The sequence below is a fragment of the Hakea prostrata genome, chromosome 11 (genome assembly GCF_041222555.1).
Source record: "Hakea prostrata isolate BN-2017 chromosome 11, UWA_Hpros_2, whole genome shotgun sequence".
Taxonomy (NCBI): domain Eukaryota; kingdom Viridiplantae; phylum Streptophyta; class Magnoliopsida; order Proteales; family Proteaceae; genus Hakea; species Hakea prostrata.
Genome location: NC_142610.1, coordinates 7,158,567 through 7,178,167, shown reverse-complemented (window position 1 = coordinate 7,178,167; position 19,601 = coordinate 7,158,567). Strand labels below are relative to the sequence as shown.

Sequence of the window (19,601 nt, the reverse complement as noted above, 5' to 3'; positions counted from 1 at the left end):
GAGAACAGAAGACAAGAAATCAAACTTGGGAGTTGGGAAACCAATCTTGTATTTGTTGCTTAATGGCACAATACATAAAGAGTCAATATTTAATGAAATCATATCCAGATGATGGGAAATGCATTACATGTATATTGACATTCTGAACTTGCTAATTTGACTCAAAAAGACTGCTGATCACTTTTAAAGACTCAATATGGTAAATAAAATTAAACAAAATTCTATCTAGCTATTAAGTATCCTAATCGAACTCAGACACTGGGTTTAACTACCATTCTTGTGCAGTAGCATTATCCCCCAGTGTGTGGGCCTGTATATTAGGCCCATTACATCAATAAACCCCAAAACAAGAAGTCTTTGTTTATGGAACCCATTCATGGTCCAAAATAGAGTATTCTAAGACTAAATGACAATTGGGCATTCTTAACTGCATCACTACACTGATATATACTGGAGGTCTTGGAGGATGGATCTGATCAACTTCAACCTACTAGCCTAGGAGAGGAGTTAGCATTATAAATGGAAGCCATTTGCCAAATGTTAAGCATAGGAGTCCAGTAATGACTAGTCAGCCTAGTAGTTATGAGAGGAAGCCCCTTGTATTTGACAGGGAGGGACCCTGAAGGAGATGTTGAGACTTGAGATAATCATTGTCCTGAGAGAAAGATGTGGATTTCAGGATTTTAATTTTTAGACCAGAGTCTCTCAAAAAGATGAAGAGAGGAGATGATGTTGAGAATAGAATTCTTGTCAGCCTTGGAAAAAATTATGAGGTCACGGGGAAGGCAAGATGCGTGGGGTTAAGAGCCTTGCATGTGGGTATAAGGGAAATTATCAGCTGGTCTGTCTTGGTCTGGGTACTCCCTAGAGAGGACTTGCAGGGTATGGGAGAGAGAGAAAGGGGGAAGAGGGCAGCCCCTGTAAAATTCCCATGTTGGACAGGAAGAAGCCAGATTGATACCCATTAATGATAGGAAAGATAAAGGAAATGCAGGAGTGAAGCCATCGCCCTAAATGTTGTGGGAAGGATGTGTGAGTCACTACTGTACAATGAAGTCCCACTTGTGGGAATTAAAGGCTTTGTGAATGTCAATTTCATGAGAGCTGCAGGGAGAGATGAAACAGTCAAAACCTTTGATAATCTCTGAGGGAAGGGGGGATATTGTGCACAGTATTGATCTTACAGGTGAATGTCGACTGGTTAAGACTGGCAAGAAAAGGGACAACTAGGTATCGCCTATTAGTGAGGATTTTGGCTTTAAACTTGTGGAGAAGAGCACAAGGAGATGGGATGGAAACCGGCCTCGTCTAATTTGGGGGTGAGAGAGAGGAAGGTTTGGTTGGTGCCAAGGAGCTGGCTGGGATTAAAGAAATAGCTACAGATGGCTTTTTTGAGGTTGTCCTAGATAATGTCTAAACCAGCCAAAATAATCCACAGTAAACCCAGGGCAAGGGCATGTTTAGGGCAGTAAAGGACTGCATTAAGGATTTCATCATCAGAGGGGATAGGTTGGAGGTAAGTAAGGAGGGAATAAGGGGCAGAGTTGTCCATTAAACCAGGGGGAGGAAGGGAGGAAAGTGGGGTGCAGAAAAGCGAAGATAAGAATGAGGTGGCTTCCTTCTTGATTTCAGGTGCTGAGGAGAGAGGGAACCCGTTCAAGGAGGAGACGCAATTAGAATGTGACTTTGGCAGATTGGTGGAAGTATGCCTACTCAAGCCATTTACAGGAGTTTTTGCTGGAGAAAAGCTCTCTTCATGGGAAAAAGAGAGAGAAGGGTTCTCTTGTCAACATTGCTGAATCTCTTTTATGAAGATGATTGGGTTTTCCTGGCCTTTGTTCTGCTCTAAGCCTCTAATGTTTCTGAACTCATGAAGTTTCGTTTCTGTAGTGAAGTTTGTTGACATACCTCCGAGCCATATTCTGTTAACTTAATGAGGCCAAGCCGTTGTTACATGGCCGATGCTACTTTCAGCTGCCTGTTGTTTTGGCTATATTGTTCCCCGTTAATTGTTGTGTCAAAAACTAGATCACTATTTGGTTGCTATTGTAAGTTGTAATTCAGTTTAAGCCAGGAACCTCAAATTTATTCTGTCTTCTGGAGGCTGAACATGATGACCCAAGAAGTTGCCAATTACTGACTCAATATTGAAATCTGTTTTCTATAATTTCCTTCGGCAAACCAGCAAGATCTTTCATGAAGAAACCAATTATGTTGCAAGTGAAATAATAAAATAGGTTGCATTTTTTTTCTTCCGGAGATAAGGTTAAATTAACATTATCATGTTGAATTATTTATATTTGCTTGTGATTTGCTCTTGGTTCTTTCTTTTGTAGATGGGATTGCAGCTTTCAATATGGTAGCTTGGTTGAGGAGGTAGATGGGCATACTGCAATAATTTATCACAGGCTGCATCTGGACTGGTTCCCAGTGTAATATATCTCTTTCCCTCTCTTTTGCTCCCTCTGTAGGTCTTGTTATGTGGTGCTCTTATGTGGCCAATAAGTTGGTGAGTAGTTGATTCTGGTCATCTGGTGTCTAGACCTTGGTTGAGCAGTTTGACAGAAAGTGGGTTTGGCTAAAACTCAGTAATATCTCTATCTTTTAATCATTTATTCTGTCGAAGAAAAGGGGGGGGGGGAGGTGGTGCTTGTGTAGTTTTAATTTCCTTTAGTGCCACACTTTATAACAAGCTGCAGGAGGACTGGTTTGCAATTAACTGTATCTGTGCCCCGGCTAGTTGACTATCTAATTGTGACCTAGGCACCTTGGCTGAATCAAACATATTTCCAGTGTCTTCTTAGGGAATGGACTAGACAGCTTTGGGAATTGGTTTTAAATTTTATTGTTTGTCTGGTTTCAAATATTCCTGACATATTGAAGTTCTGAGTATGGTGCAACCTTTTTTACTTTAGGTTTGTCTGGCCTCGTGACCTTTGCTACGTGCGGTATTGGCGGCGCAATGATGATGGAAGTTATGGTTAGTAGCTTCTACCTATTTTTTGTTTGTTGCATACCATTGTTTCTCTATTTCCAGTCCTGAGATATCAATGATGCATGGATGTTGTTGTGCAGTTGTGTTATTTCGATCTAGGGAGCATGAGAATTGTGGCCCACAGCCTGGATTTGTGCGCGCCCATGTTGAGAGTATATCTTTCTGTTATTTTTTCTCTATTGATTCTTCTGATTGTTGACCTACAGACATAATTTTTTATGGGATTATTTGTTAATTCAGACTACACTGATATGTAGGTGGTGGATACAATATTTCCCCTCTAAAACCTCGCAATGGGAGGCCTCGAGCAAAGGTACAGCATCTTATGCAAATTGATCTGAAAGGATGGGGTGTCGGTTATATACCTTCCTTTCAACAACATTGTCTACTTCAAATGTTGAATAGTGTGGCTGGTAAGTTCTTTGGTGCTCTTCCTTGCTCTAGTTTTGAGGGTAATAGAACTTACCTTTTACACTTGATGAACCCGTCTGCGGTGTGCTTTGTTCATTTGTAAGCTCTTTTTTTTTTTTTTTTGTTGAAGAAAAAACTTTAATTAAATATATGTTAGTGCTGGTAGCACCTACATATTGTTCTTAATATACTATTACAACCCTCCAGCTGAGTAGCTGCAAAAGATGCATATTTTTCAAAATAATGATAGAGCATTGGATTAGGGAAGTCCACATAGTTCACCAATTTTGTTGCTTGAGCTAGGTCCATTAACCTTGGTAGTTCCTCTAGGGCCCATTTCTCTGTTGAGGGTCTTGGTAAAAGCTTCTTGATTTGATGATGATTAGTCCATATTTCATCAATCCTTATATTCTTCCCGTTTGTAGTGTGCATGCCTATTTGTAAGCACGAAAGCATTGTGTCCAATAATCTCCTAGATTCCCGCTTTCCAAAATTGACGGTTAATAGATGCCCGTCTCTGCAGATTCCAATGCTCCACCCTATCGCTCCTAGTTGCTGGTTAGAGACCCTGCTGCACAGATCAAAATATTCTTATTAAATTTCAATGTTTGTAGACACAATCTATCATCCGGCTCAACTAGAATATTGAGGTTATTTTGGTTTTCTGGAATATTTTGTAAGTCCCTTTCCTCCCTCCTTTGTTGGTTCAATTTCTTAATCCATTGGTTTGTATTATTTAATACAACCATTGGGTTAGGTTGTGTATTATTAAAAACCTTTTCATTCCTGGCTTTCCATATGAAGTAGCAAGTAATTATAAATACTGACATAACCCATCGCTTATTGGCCTTGCTCAATTGTGAAATCATCTTGATGCATTGATCCATTAGCGATGAATTTTGCCAATATTCAGTTCTTAAACCTAAAGGTCCAGCCGTATGGATTCTTTTTCCCCAGTCACAGGAAACAAATATATGCCATATCGTTTCATCGGATTTTCCGCAAATGGCGCAATCCGGCCCAATGTTTGACCATTGAGCAAGTTTGGCTCTGACTGGTAATCCAGCATTTAATACCCTCCAGAAGAATACTTTAAATTTGGGATGTATGGGGAGTTCCCACATTTGTTTCCACCACTGTGCGTGGTGCTGGTCTTGGTTCCCAACCCTAAGTTTAACTAATTCTTTATAGGCCAGTTTAACAGAAAATTCTCCATGTGGAGAGATTATTGAAGACCAACAATCTTCCAAATTCAGTAACGGTGCATAAAGGATTAATGAAGATAAAGGATCTGATAATATCTCCCTGTTTTGAGTGCGACTTTGGAATGCTTCTGCCATATCCGCAACTGTCGCTTGTCTAGACCATCTTCCGAAGTCCTGATTTTCTACAATGATTTGTGATTGAGATTGAGCCCATGGGTCAAACCAGAATGAAGTAGTTCGTCCATCCCCAATCTTTCTTGCCACCATTCCCTTTAGCTGAGGTATAATGCTTGCAATGCTATTCCACACCCATGATCCCTTTTTTCTGGTGACTAAAGGATCAAAGAGGCTTTGATTCTTAAAGTATCTAGCTTTGAAAGTCTTAGCCCACAATGCTTCCGAGTTGTTGATTAAACGCCATCCTTGCTTGAGTAACATTGCTATATTGTAATCCTCCATTTTCTTGAAACCCATTCCTCCCCTTTCTTTTGGTTGACAGAACTGCCCCCACGAGATGAGATTCATCTGCTTGCTTTTATGGGGTTGTCCATTCCAAAACCTTTGGCATATCGCATCAATCTTTTTGCACAACATTTTTGGAAATCTCAAACATTGCATCTGATAGAGCGCCATTGACTGGATTGAAGCTTGTATTAGCTCTCCCCTTCCTGCAAATGATAGATTCGATGTCTTCCAAATTGCCATTTTCCTAGACATCCGATCCACCACCGTCTGTAGGGTCTTAGCTTTTGCCCTTCTTGAAGTCAAATTCGATCCCAAATACATTGTTTCTTTTTGAATTTCCTGGACCTTTAGAATTGAGAGGATCGTGTTTCTATTGCTTCTTGAAACATTTCGGCTGAAAAACACCCCACTTTTCTCAAAATTGATTTCCTGACCAGATAGGTCAGAGAAGAGTTCAAGGACCGCTTTGAGAGCCAATACCTCTTCAGTGTTTGCTTTACAAAACAAAAAGGTGTCATCGGCAAAAAACAGATGAGTAATTTCTGGTGCCCCCCTTGCAATCTTGATTCCACTTAGTAACTTCAAAGATTTATACTCGTCAAGAAGACGTGATAGAATCTCCATTACAAATAAGAAGAGATAGGGGCTAAGAGGACAGCCCTGCCTTAAACCTTTGGCCCCTGAAAACCAAGAGTAAGGCGAACCTTTGATCTTTACCGAGAATGTCGGTGAAGATATTAATTCCGAGATGAGATTGCACCACCAAGTGTCAAAGCCTAAGAACTGAAAAATTTTGATGATCACATTCCTATCAGTCCTGTCGTATGCTTTTGACATGTCGAGTTTTAGAGCAATGACACCCTGCTGACTGCGTGTGTTACGCATAAAGTGGAAAATTTCATGAGCCACCATAATATTATCAGTGATTTGTCTATTTGCCACAAACGCCCCTTGGCAGGGGGAAATAATACTGGGGAGAATACCTCTCAGCCTTCTTGCCATAATTTTGGCAATGATTTTATAGGATGTATTGCAGAGGCTTATTGGTCTGAAATCCGACACCATACAAGCGTCATCCTTTTTTGGAATAAAACATAACAAAGTATGGTTAACCCCCTGGGGAAGAACTCCTGTAGCAAAGAATTCATAAACATACTTTACCACGTCTTCTTGAATGAAATCCCAAGATTTTTGGTAGAAGAACCCATTGAACCCATCCACTCCCGGGGCTTTGTGTGGACCAATTGAAAAAACTGCTTCCTTAATTTCTCTCAAATCCGGAATTGAAGAATTTGGAAGGCTGGTTGAGCTCATTCTAGGGAAAAGGCATTCTACAAAGTGTGGATCCAGGGATTCTACCGGTTGATAAAGTTTTTGCATATGGGCGGCAAAAACGCCAGCAATATCACCCGGAGAATAAAGCTTACGCCCTTCATCCAATAACATTGAAATACTTCTTCTTTGGAGATTAATTTTGCTACTCAAGTGATAAAATCTGGTGTTTCTATCCCCATCAGAAATATATAAACTTCTAGACTTTTGAAACCAGAACATTTCCTCTGCTTCTAACGCCCACTCCATTTCCTTCTTCTTCTCTTGAATACTACTCCAATCCGGGTTTGCCTCCTGTTCCATCATTTGTAAGCTCTTGATAGTATTTGCATGTAGTTCTAGAGTTCTATTTCCACTATTTTTTGGTAAACATATGAAATTATTTCTATTTTAGAATAATCCTTTGAATATTTTATGAACTTTTATTTATAGAATGAAACCCAAAATTGCCAATCATTAGTTTGGGCTTTCTATCAAATGCCGACACCTAGAATAGAAAAGTAAATTGTCTACTAAATGAGTGTTGGAAAAAAATATGTTTTCATTGGAAATTGGGTTGGTTGAAATAAGAATGGCGGGTCTATTATTGCTGAAATTTCACAGCACAATATATTACATTGTTTGTTGAAATCTTGGAATTTAGGATGGCCGAGTATTGTATTCCTTGACACTCATGTTAGTTGTCCTATCTTTTGATATGAACAAGTGCTATTATATTGATGATACTGGCCATGATTGAGCTATTGCTCCTGTTACAGGGCTACGAGAATGGTTCTCTCAAACAGATGAAAGGCATGCAGTTCCAAGGATCCCAGTTATGGTAAATATGACATCAGATACCGTTTCTTCAAAGAAAAATAAGAAAACACAGGGATCTTCTGCCCAATCTGCCCCATCACTTGATCAAATCAATGCTGCTAGCAGAAACTCTGTCATGATGGATGAATACTCTGATGAGGATGAAGAATTTCAGATAGCCGATGCTGAACAAGAGGTTTGTATCTTGTTTCTGTTCTTGTATCTTTTTGGCTGCTTTTTGCTAAATATGAGCTTCTCAAATTTCAGGTATACTTAGAAACTGTTGAGAATGGAGTCGAACGGCCAGGTTGGTGTTCACTACACCATATTAATATTATATTCCTTCAGTACTAACAATTCATTTGGAATTTAAAAGAACTTCTACTGAAGATTTGTGTTCATGAATTAAAGCTTTGGATGAGGAGCCAGCAGATCAAATTGATTTGTCTTGTTTTTCGGGCAATCTACGGCGGGATGACAGTGACAATGGTCGTGACTGTTGGAGAGTTTCTGATGCTAACAATTTCAGAGTCCGTAGCAAAAACTTTTGTCTTGACAAAACCAAGGTCAGCCTTCTGCATTCCTTGTTTGTGTCTCCAATCTTGATTTGTTTGGGGACATGTGATAACATGCTCCTTCCTAATCTCCAATATTCTTCTGCAGGTTCCTGCTGGGAAGCATCTGATGGATCTTGTTGCAGTTGATTGGTTCAAGGATACAAAGCGTATGGATCATGTTGCCAGACGTCGTGGCTGTGCTGCGCAAGTATTATTAATCTTTTCTTGCTTCATTAACTATATTGGAAGTAGTCACCTTTATTGATTATGGAAAATTGATGCTCATGCAGGGGATGTCCCCCCCCCCCCCCCAAACCCGCTCTTCCCTTTCTGTTTTTGGTAGGTGGGGAGGGAAAAGGGATGGGGTCTTCCATTAACTGGTTCCGATGGGAGATCTTGGGACCTTAATGCGCAGGACGGTCCAGCAAGGTATCTCGACCGTCTGATGCTGAAATTTCGGTGGAGATCAAATCTCGACTGTTTGTTTCAATTGAGATCTCTTGAAAGCAACAACGGCCAAGATTGCTTAGCTGGACTGTCCTGCACGTTAAATACACATGACAGAAGCTTTTTTGGAGATCTTTTGAGACATACGCTATGCTTTATGACTTTTATGATATGGTCCATGCCTTTTTCTTGTCTGAAGGCTGGTTGTGGGTGGCATGGGAAAAAGAAAAGTGACGGCAAGATGTGATTGAATTACTGACACAAAACCACCCATCCAGGTTACGAGGTAGTTTTGAATAACATATTATAATCGTCAAGCTGAACCCAAATTGAAGTTGCTTAGTTGATACTTCAGGCACACCCATAGATTGCTATTTGTTGGAGTCGAACACTTTCCTAATTGCTAACTAATTGGTGGGGATCAGCAAGTGTGAAGGACAGTGAAGAAGAAGAGAGACAAAGAAAGAGGTGGACAGTGTTTGGGTAATCAAAAGTAAGCTGTCCCACCCCCCTTGAAAAAGAAAAAGAAATTCCAGCATATGTCTCCCCTCGAATTTGAGGCCGCAAGGACCCTTGTAAAGAATTACAAATATCTTCATACTTGCTGTGGGATGATTTAACTATTCATCCCACCACTAAAAATTAAAATACATCCCCAAAAATAAGAAAATTGACTGTGCCTGTACATAAACTGAAATAGAAGTAACTACACTGAAATAAAATACTAAATATACCTCTTGGGAACAGCTTGGGCTTGATATGGTACTGTTATTGTATCTAATTGGGCCTGGCCAAGGCTATTAGGAGCAACCCCCAAATGTCCCCCATCAGCACTCCATTGCTTTTAAAGAAACTCAACCTCAAGTTTGCATCTTTGCCATCCAGATTTTAGGATGTGCACTTAGTGGACAACATCCTTATAAGTTGTATCCATCCATCTTTGCTGTGCAGCACAAAATTAAAAGATCAAAGAGCAATACTTTGAAGGGGTGGGAAGAAGAAGACAACAGCATGTAAGAGAACGGGATGAAATTCATGGGGAGGAAAAAGGAGAGACAGAAGAAATGGGGGTAGGGGATTTTGTTTTATGGGAAGATGAAAGAGAACAGAAAGTAGAGAAGAAGAAGAAGAAGAGTAGGTAAGGGTGAGAGAGAGTTTGAAGGGGTTCAGGGGGATCTGGAAAAGTGAAACATGCCTCTTGAAATTCACTTGTAAGATTATGACCAAGGAGAAAAGCATTTAGGTTTACTAGATCTACTCAGGTGTTTTAAAAAAAGGCCTCTATTTGGAACACCTATAACTTCAAATGCTTATTTTTCTTGGCGAAACATTTTCTCCCTAACACCTCGTGCTTTTGTGTGGATCAAATCTTCTATCAAGACATCTTGGTGGCTTGATCACTGGTACCCTAAACTTATTCTTAATTAGTTCAGCTTCCAAGACTTTTTCAGCAGTGGCCTCTTGATGCAGATTCATTGTCAAATTGGGTTCCTTTCCTTAGGAACACTCTAGGATTGGATCATACATATATTTGGCCTTTAATTCTATGGGTTTGCTTTATACAGGCCTATTTGATGGACCTAAAATATGGGTAGAAAAAAGGAAACAGGATTTATTTCTTTAGTTAAGTCTATTTCTTTATAATTTCACTCTCCTAGTCAGTGGAACTTTGTTTATTGATACTGGTGAGGTACAATGGAGTAACCTCCCCCCCCCCGGGGGGGTCCCTTCTTCCTTTCCTTTTTTTCCTTTCTTATCGGGTTTCTTCCTCTTCTCTTCCTGTCAAGAATATCTTTTCTCATTCAAGTTGATGTTCAAGAATATCCTTGATAGCATTAAGTTGAATTATCCTCAACCCAATTTTTTGTCTTATAGCCCAAAGCCATCCTCCCTCCCCTTCCTTTTCCCCTGTTTTTTGTACTTCCTGGAAAACCCAAAATTTTAACTTAGATATACCTCAACCTGACTAGTAGAATCTTCTCAAATCAACTAGCTAACTTCCTTCCGAGTTTCATCCCAACCAACCACTATAACGTATGTTCTTATATAGCCCAATCAACAACCCTGAATACCTAAAATCTTAAAACCCTAACCTTTTGAATTAAGATGCTAGAAGATTGGCCCCTAGTCGATCCTTTTCATATCTAGGGCTCTCTTTAGTTGTTGACATTCTGAAGCTTAGTCATTGGAATTCCCCCTCATCTCACCATCTGGATTTGGTAGAAATTTGGCAAAACCTCCCCTCTATCTCATGCAGCAGAAATGGTGCTGTCTCTTGGTTGGCATTTAGCTCAGGCTGCCTCAGTTCCTAATCAGCCTGGGATCTTCTAAGAGAAAGAGGCCCATTTGTTTCTAGGGAACTTGTTTTGTTTGACAAGAGCACCCCTTGCCATTGCCTGATAGTTTAGTGTGTCTTCTTCAAATTGTCTCCCTATTTAGTCTTTCCGCCACCGGCAGCTCTTGAATGCCTCCCCAAACTATTCTCTTTGCTAGAACAGTGTGGAAGACACTAACCACCTCTTGCTTGAATGCCTTCTAGCTGCTTCAGTCTGGATAGGCATCCTTGTAAAATGCCAGCCTCAGACTAAATGAAGCCTCCCTTTTGATAGAGAATGGGTTTGGTAGACGTGACATTTTTTGGATCCTCCACCTATGACTTAATTGGAAAGCTTGCTTGTAATTCCACTATAAACCATATTTGGATGGAGCAAAAATCAGGAAATGACCACCCTCTTTGTCAGTTTAGGGATTGCATTTCCTGAAGTCAAAAGAAAGCTGTTCTTCTCCACCATGAGATTTAATGTTCCCCCCAAGAACAGGCACATTCTATCAGCCTGGGAAATCAATCCCGCTCTCTCTCTCTCTCTCTTCTCTTTTCTTGGACTTGACCTCCCTTGTTTGAGGCAGTTGTCCTTTTCTGCTTCCTTGTTTTGGGAGTGTTGTAGCTCTCTCTTTTCCATTTATTCAACTAATCTTTTCACCCAAAGAAAGATTTGTAATCCAACCAAAATAACTGTCCTGGTATATGTTCACCAATTTCCAATTGAAAAAATTGTGTGCAGAATTTCACTGGTTTTTCCTCAGTATTGGGTAGTGGTAACTTTTTTCTTCCCCTTCCAAATTGTTGGGACCGTAATTTAAAGTTCATAACCAAGCAGCATCTATTTAAGGTAATTAAAATATTTGTCTGTGATGAAAAAAATATATGTATTGTAAGTGCAGTTGCTTAGATATGAAAGCTGAAATTGTAAATGGACCGCTTGCTGTAGGTTGCCTCTGAAAAGGGACTATTCTCACTTGTCATAAATCTGCAAGTAAGATCCTTTTCTCCTTTTTATCCCCTTCATTTTTAATGCATCTAAAAGCTGGAAATGATAACATCGTGCCATTGCAGGTACCTGGTTCAACCCATTACAGCATGGTGTTCTACTTTGTGATGAAGCAATTGGTACCTGGATCTCTGTTGCAACGGTTTGTTGATGGGGATGATGAGTTCCGTAACAGTAGGCTGAAACTTATTCCATCAGTTCCCAAGGTTTGTTTCTTTCATTAAATAATGTTAGCTAACATTTACACTTTGATATATGCTATGGTTTCAATGACTACACCCACCTGGGGGGGGGGGGGGTTGGGCGATTGCATTAATGGCTACTTATGTCAATTCATATGGTATGGAAATCTCAAATCAATTTTGATACAAAAACTAATGGCAGGATCAGCAGATCCATTGGGATTTCCTAGAGGACTAGTGTGGTCTATTGCAATCTGAATATCCCATAGCCAGTTCCTTGGAAATTATCACTGGGTAACATGCTGTATATAGATTCAAATGATTTTTACTTACATTCTATATTCAAATAAATATTTGATGAATTTTAATTACCTATAAGTTTAATTGAAAACTATCAGTTTGTTTGAAAATTGAAAGTTCAACTTCAATTGTGTATGATTGTATAGTAGCTTGTCTAGAACCTTTTCATTTTATTATAGATTTGTTGCTTTAGTACTTGTTGCCTGAAACCTCCACTCTATATATTTTATGACCTGTAAAGATCTCCAGTCTGATTAAGATGGAAGAAATGAGAAATATGTTGATAACTTGTTGGAATTCATGATTGGTACTGTAGAAAGCTAAGAGAATATTCCACTCCCAAGATGATTTCATTAATTCATCCTAATAGGGTATGTATAGAATAACGGTTCATAGTTTACAACTGTCTTACAGAGGGAATAGGAGTACAAAACAGATTAGGGAATAGACAAGAACATAAGAGGTACTAAAAGGATAAGGAGAGGGAAGTCCTATTTCAATTAGGGCTCTCCCAATTGTGCTAGCGAGTCTGGTTCGAGTTCCTCACGACACTTCCCCTCAAGTTGGGGCTGAGATATTACATATGCCCAACTTGGTCAAAAGTAGGATGAAACACCTATCCAGGTAAACCTTTGGTGAAGACATCTGCAACTTGATCTTCAAACTTCACAAATGGCATATAGATGATTTTACTTTCCAATTTCTCTTTTATAAAATGCCTACCAATCTCTGCATGTTTGTCTTTTCATGTTGTACTAGGTTATAGGCAATGCTTATCGCAGCCTTGTTTTCACAACCGAGCATCATTGGGGTGCTGGGACACCCAGAGCTTTAAGAATGCCGTGTAACTGTAACAACTGACAAATCCCTTGAGCTGTAGCTCGAAATTCTGCATCCACTCTAGATCTTGCAACAACATTCTACTTTTTGTTTCACCAAGTTAACCAAATTCCTACCTATGAAAGTATAGTACCCCGATTTGGATTTTCAATCATGTGAGCCTTCCCAATCTATGTTAGTGTAAGCTTTAACTCCAACGTGATCATGTGGGGATAGGAGAAGACCTTTGCCAGGAGCTGATTTTAAATAATGAAGAACTCGGAAGATGGTGGACATATGATTGGAATACAGATCATGCATGAACTGAATACAACAATATCATGTCGTGTATAAGGTGAGTAGATCAGTTTTCCCACTAATCGTTGATACCAGCCCTTATCAATAGGTTCTTCTTGTTTTTCCTTGTACCAGCTTCTAGAGGAGTATCACTTGGATGACAATCTAGTATCATTTGGATGACAATCTAGTAGGCCTGTTTTGGATAATAAATTTAGGACATACTTTCTTTGGGATAGAAATATACCTTAGCTGAATGAGTAACTTCAATCCCTAGAAAGTACCTCCGTCTTCCTAGAACTTTTATTTCAAATTCCTAACTCAAGAATTTCTTTAATTTGAGTATTTCAACTTTATCATCAACATAGACATTGAGGATGTTGACTTGATGTCCTGTTGTTTTGATGAAGACAGTGTGATCGGCATTACTTTGTTTTTCCTTGGCTGTGACCGTTGCCTTATGGAACCTGCCGAACCAAGTGCAAGGAGATCACTGGAACATCTCTGTTTCAATTCTGCAGTTGTTACACTCGTCTTTTATCCTGTGGCCTGATGTTTTATACCCAAGAAGTACTGTATGACAGGGCTCTTCATGATTTTCACCTTGTATCTATCTCTTTAGAGGATTTCACCTTAAATCCATCTCCACTGGGTCTTCAACGTAAGGTTTTCTTATATGTAACTTCAGCTAAAACGTTTTCCTAGTGATCCACTATATATGTCTGGGTCCACACCCTTTTGACACTAGATTCTTTCTTTAGAACTAATTTGTTTTTCAGAAAAACATGCCTCATATAACCCATTGAGACATCCTTTGAAAGGCCTCAGAGTTCTTCAAACAGTATTTCCTCCATTTGGATCCAAAGAGTATGCAAGATACCATGCACAAACTGCTTTCTCTCTTTTGTATGTTTGCTGACAATCGGTTAAAAGTATGAGCACATATTGGAAAGATATGACCATTGATTGGAATGATTTTTGACATTGTATACTTCACTGATAATTATTTTACAGTCTGACTTTACCTTTATCTTTGTTCTGGTTTGCTTTTTATTTTCTTCTTGTTTTCCGCACCTGATTTCTGTCTAAAATGATGCAGGGTTCTTGGATTGTGCGCCAGAGTGTTGGAAGTACTCCTTGTCTCTTGGGAAAGGCAGTTGATTGCAATTATATTCGTGCTCCTAAATACTTGGAAGTAAGATCCTTATTAGGTGTTTCTTAATACATGATGGACATGAAGCAAATGGATATCTTCTTAGTATTACATATTTATGTCTTCACTACACAGATAGATGTTGATATTGGTTCTTCTACCGTGGCTAATGGAGTACTGGGGCTTGTTTGTGGAGTAATTACCACTTTGGTTGTTGACATGGCTTTTCTTATACAGGTAAACTGTCTGTTGGTGGGTTATATCTTCATTTCTGTTTTGGTTTGTAACTGCAAGTTGGCACCAAGTATGCCTTTTGTCTTTCTTATGAGTAGTGAATCTATTCCGACTTGGTTGGCTTGATTGATATAGACTTGAAATGCATGGAGTAAAATGAAGTTGGAGAAACTCCTTTCTTCAATTTCCAGTCTATTGGGAGTGAAGGAATTGGCCACAGTTCGAATCTGTTAAGCCCTTTTACTTATAGAAATTATGATTACTGAAGAATATGTGATGTTTTGTACAGGCAAACACTACAGATGAGTTGCCTGAACGACTTATTGGTGCTGTTCGTGCCTCACATGTTGAACTTTCATCAGCAATAGTTCCAGTATTGGAACCCAATCCATCGACTGCAGATTCTAACAATTGATTTGCAGTTAAGTTTGTATCAGCATTCTTCACTCGGTTTTCTCTGTAGATCTCCACAGTAATTTGTCCATACTACATGATATGATCAAAATATACAAGCTCGTTCCCATTCAAAGCCACACCATTTTCCATGTATTCTTTTGAGGAATCTAGTTTTTGCCAGAGCATTTCAGTTCTCACCATGTGTCAAGCATTCATAGAAGAGAAGAGTGATAGTCGCACACCTTACTAGAGATTTGAAGGTTGAGAAATCTCTCCTACTGATTTCCAGTTTGCCATGTGGGAATAGTTTATGATGTAATTCGTAATGGCTTCACTGTTGCAGGTAGAGAATTTTAATGTAGACTTGTAGCTCACCCAGGGATCTTGTCCATCGAATCCCAACCATGCATTTGAAGGGTGCTGCCTACTTGTAACTTTACCAGTGCAGTCATTTATGGGACAAATCAGCAAGTGTGGTCATGGTGATGGGTTGACATCAAAGAAAATGAGTGATAGTAAGAATGAAGAAGCAGAGAATCCATGTCTCTATCCGCGTGTCCAAGTGAAGAAAAATTTGCATAAATTTTTTTCACATCTAGATCTTTATAGTAGTTGGGTTTAGTTGGTATTCCCTTTCACTCTATTCCTTGGTTTCGTTGATATAGATTTCCTGTTTTGGGTTTTGAACTCCAAGTTGTTTGATGTCTTGTGTTAATTCAAGAAAAAGCTGAGGTGTTGTAAGCTGTAACATGAATTGGTGGGTATCATGTCGTTGTGTAGTGGCCTTAGTTGCTTGGCCGGCCAGCTTGTATGTCACATTTTCTTTTGTATGTCAAAGTGGTCTGTAGACATTTCCGAGATAGTGTTTCGTCACTAATTTTCTTTGTTTTATCTTTTTCGCTTTGGAAAAAAATTTCAATGTTCTAGATTATGTCAAGATTACAAGACACTCAACTCTTTCTGTCAAGAAAAAACCTACTTTTAGAGCTTCTTTGGATCCGAGATGGAGCTTCCAAAGACTTTAAAAAAAAAAAATAAAAAAAAAAAAGCTGGATGTCGAGCCATGATTGAAACTTCTTAGGACTTGAAAGCCAAGAGAGTTGGGAAGTTTTTTTTTTCCTCTGCCGAATCATGCTTAAATCTGGAAGGGCACTAATAGGGTTATTCCCATTAATGGAGCTTAACTGAGAGATGTGGTCCACATCAAAAAATTTCAAAATACAACTGAGAAAATTCTCTTTTTTTTTTTCTTTGTCTACAAAGAATCTCTGAGTTAATATAAATACAAGGAAACTTTGAAAGCCCTAGTGTTGTTGATGTGTTTCTGGTACAATGGTGGTGTCGTTTACATAAAGACAATATAACTAAGGAGGTTTTCAATTTGAACTTCAATCCCTCTGCTCATATGAACTTCTGTGTAAGGTTTTTTATGTGATTTATTGAACACAAATCACTTAACAAATGCTCAAAAGTCAACGATCAGAATTTAATCATCAAATGACGTCCATCTAACTGGTGGAAAGAAGGGACTCTCTTGAAGTAGAGGATCAAACTCCTCATGAACCTAAAAGAAAAGTAAACGTTTTGCTTCAACCTAAAATCTCTCCCTCCTGATCCAGTAATTGTCACCCCTTTTTCAACTACATTGTGTTGAAAATAATTATCAACTAACTTACGTTATTTAAATAAAATTTTTTGATAAACCAACCCCATTGTGTTGAAATTTGCATGGTCTACTTTTGAGATCACATATATAAATATGGTTCAATAAGATCATTTGACTAGCATTAGAAATCCAATAATATTCCTTACAACCCTGCCTTCAAACGTGGAACCAGATCCACTCTAGCGCATATGGCTGCCTGCAACACGCTGGGATGCCTCGTGGTGGATCCATAATCCTTGGGATCAAAGTCTTACAAGATCCAAAAGAAACGGGGAAAGCACTTGCTAGGGATCTCAAACTTCAAGCAACAGATAGATCATATGAGCCATTAATTTGATGAAACAAGTAAAACTATTTACTGGGTTATCATATGATCCTCCATCACCTGGGTTGTCATATTCATATCTTCAAAACAAAAATAAAACAACTCTCCCCTCTTATTGACAGATACATTTTTTTTTTAACCTTCTTTTTGGGCTAATAACAGTGAAATAAAAGCTCAATTCGTATATTTACAGTATTCCATTTGAGTAGCAATATCGTTGAATTTTCCTGCTGCTTCAACAAATGAGATTGATGGAATCTGCTCTTTCATGGTGTTCAAGATATCAGCCATGGAAGGCCTTAGACTTGCATGTTGACGAAGACATTGTGCAGCTACAGAAGCCATGGCTATTACTTCACTATCTTTGAACTGACCTTTCAATCTTGAATCTACCATTTCAACTGCTTTTTCTGGATCTTGCAACATTGGATTAGCAATTGATGTCAAGAGCTTCTCCCTTTTTAAACAAAAAGCTTCAATTCCTGTGATTAGTTCCAGCACAATCACACCAAAGCTGAAAACATCATTCTTCTTTGATACAATTCCTGTTCTCAGGTAGTGTGGATCTATGTAACCTGGAGAACCCATTATTGAATTCCTTGAAGAGGGAACAACCACTGAAGAAAAACCCATCTTTGCATACCCAAAATCACACAGCTTACAGTTGAGATTTTGATCTAGAAGGACATTTGATGCTTTGATGTCACCATGAATTATTGGAAGTTTGCAATTCCCATGAAGGTAATCAATTGCTTGAGCCAACTGGTATGCAATCAACATCCGATTGTTCCATGGAAGTATTGAATTCTCCGTGTCTTGACTGTGAAGCTTTTCGTGTAAATCTCCATTGGGAACAAATTCTAACAACAGAACACCTTCTTCTGCAACACAAAATATAATGAACATTCGAGATCACAGATAAAGAAACATTTAAAATGGTCATTTAAAATTGGTACCTCTATCATCACAATAGCCAATAAACTTGACAATATTCTTGTGTTGGACATTTTGAAGAACTTCAAGTTCCTTCTCGAAGATATGGCGAAGGCGCTCACTCTGGCAATGGATCTTAATAGCTGCCAGAGAGAAATCTGGGAAGTACCCAAGATAGACAGTACTGTATCCTCCTTCACCAATCACATGAGCAAAATTCATGGTGAACTGCTCAATCTCACTCCAACTGAATCTCCTGATCTCAGTAGAAGATGGTTGGTCCTGATGATGATGATGATGATGATGATGATGATGATGATCTGGGTTCAAACCCTTTGCTGGTTCTCCGGCAGAGATTGCTAGATTGGTTACAGACTTGCTTTGATTATGCTTTCCATTGCTTAATAACTTGTTGGATCTGCGCTTGATGTTGGAACTTAGAAACTTGAAGCAGCCCATCGAAGAAAAAAAAAGCAATGGATGATCTGATGATCAGAAGATATGATTAGAAACCATTCCTGTAAGCAGGAGATAAAGCAAGTTTGGTTGGATTAGCATCTGGGTCTGCACCAACTGACAAGGAGAAACAGCATAAGATCATGTTCAGAAAGGTTTCGTAGAAGCAGAAACCTTTCTTTGTTCCTTGGAGGAACAACCAACTTGCCAAAGATGGCTTCCACGTTCATTGGGATTAGAAATTATTTGGTTGGACCCAAATATGGAAGAGAAGATTTAGTGCTATTCATAGTTGAGAAAGAAGACTTCCACATAAGATCATGGTGATTCTGGAAATCCAATCACCTTCTCTCTCTCTCTTGACCAGTTCAGTTTCTCAGATGAGAAAAGGTGGGAAATGGAGATGATTCAACTTGTTGGAAGGGAAAAACCCATAAAGAAAGAAGAGGAAAAAATGAACAACTTGGAATTGACTTGCTACTTACCAGTAGTGTATTTAAGTTATTTGAGTTAAAATATAAGCAATGAGATTAGGTAACTCGATTTAAAAGAAGTATTAGATTAATAAGGGATTGCTTGTAATGATTCAGACCCAGTGATAAAGTTACTATTAATTGTTTTTTTTCCTTTTTCAAGGGGGGGCTGACTTAGTTTTATTAGTTTTGCTTTGATAACTCATATCAGGGTGTTTTGTTTTTTCTTTTTGGATTCAGAAGCTGGGGGTTGATTGGTGTCAAAGTTTTAATTAATCTATTATTAGGCACGCAATGGTAGGTTAATCAAGATACATGTGCAAGGACAGAGTCTCGATCGAGAAGGTCAAGTACTAATATTTCACATAAAATACAATAATTTTTCTATTCATTGTTTTCGCCATTAAAACTTTTCTTCCATTGGAGGACCAAGTAATAATATTTTGTACATGAAAAAAATGTAAAAAGATCAAAAAATGGGAAGGAGGGGGACCACAGCTCCCCTGGCCTTAGGGTAGCTCTGCCCTTGTACATGTGAGAGCATTTACTGAATGAGATTAAAAAAATAGCATATTATTAGGGTTGAATGATTATTTTAGGAGACCCTATCCCTATTTCTATGTCTATATATTGAACCTATATGACTGGATTAGAAGCCACAATATTTATGTCAACTTTAGTAGTTCTTACATTATAACAAAAGATTTTGTTTTTATGGTACAAGTGAGCTTTCATATATGAGATAAGAGTGGGGGGGAGGGACTATTGCATTTACCACCAAGGAGAGTCAAACCCATGACCACAAGGACTTTGCTAGACTATTACAAA

General features: G+C 38.8%; 2 protein-coding genes across 4 annotated transcripts in view; one reads left to right on the top strand and one right to left on the bottom strand.

The window, feature by feature from the left end:
- LOC148999836 (protein ENHANCED DISEASE RESISTANCE 2-like) overlaps window positions 1-15,945 on the top strand; it is a 34,489-nt gene extending 18,544 nt beyond the window's left edge. For 2 of the 3 annotated variants that reach the window (XM_089139951.1, XM_089139953.1), the window contains exons 11-24: window positions 2,337-2,432; window positions 2,916-2,980; window positions 3,076-3,147; window positions 3,253-3,408; window positions 7,167-7,402; window positions 7,474-7,513; window positions 7,618-7,772; window positions 7,870-7,971; window positions 11,480-11,524; window positions 11,605-11,745; window positions 14,237-14,332; window positions 14,426-14,527; window positions 14,814-15,180; window positions 15,264-15,945. In XM_089139951.1, coding sequence (XP_088996077.1) covers window positions 2,337-2,432; window positions 2,916-2,980; window positions 3,076-3,147; window positions 3,253-3,408; window positions 7,167-7,402; window positions 7,474-7,513; window positions 7,618-7,772; window positions 7,870-7,971; window positions 11,480-11,524; window positions 11,605-11,745; window positions 14,237-14,332; window positions 14,426-14,527; window positions 14,814-14,939 — 1,432 coding nt within the window. In that variant the 3' untranslated portion in view covers window positions 14,940-15,180; window positions 15,264-15,945. The remainder of the gene's footprint in view (window positions 1-2,336; window positions 2,433-2,915; window positions 2,981-3,075; window positions 3,148-3,252; window positions 3,409-7,166; window positions 7,403-7,473; window positions 7,514-7,617; window positions 7,773-7,869; window positions 7,972-11,479; window positions 11,525-11,604; window positions 11,746-14,236; window positions 14,333-14,425; window positions 14,528-14,813; window positions 15,181-15,263) is intronic. The other variant, XM_089139954.1, reaches the window with a different exon arrangement.
- A 595-nt stretch (window positions 15,946-16,540) lies between these two features.
- LOC148999835 (putative receptor-like protein kinase At4g10390) lies at window positions 16,541-18,737 on the bottom strand. Its single transcript, XM_089139955.1, has 2 exons — window positions 17,868-18,737; window positions 16,541-17,792 (listed from the first exon to the last, which is right to left on the bottom strand). The coding sequence occupies exons 1-2, from the start codon at window positions 18,301-18,303 to the stop codon at window positions 17,086-17,088; spliced, it is 1,143 nt and encodes a 380-aa protein (XP_088996081.1). The 5' UTR covers window positions 18,304-18,737; the 3' UTR covers window positions 16,541-17,085.
- Between the last annotated feature and the right edge of the window lie 864 nt (window positions 18,738-19,601).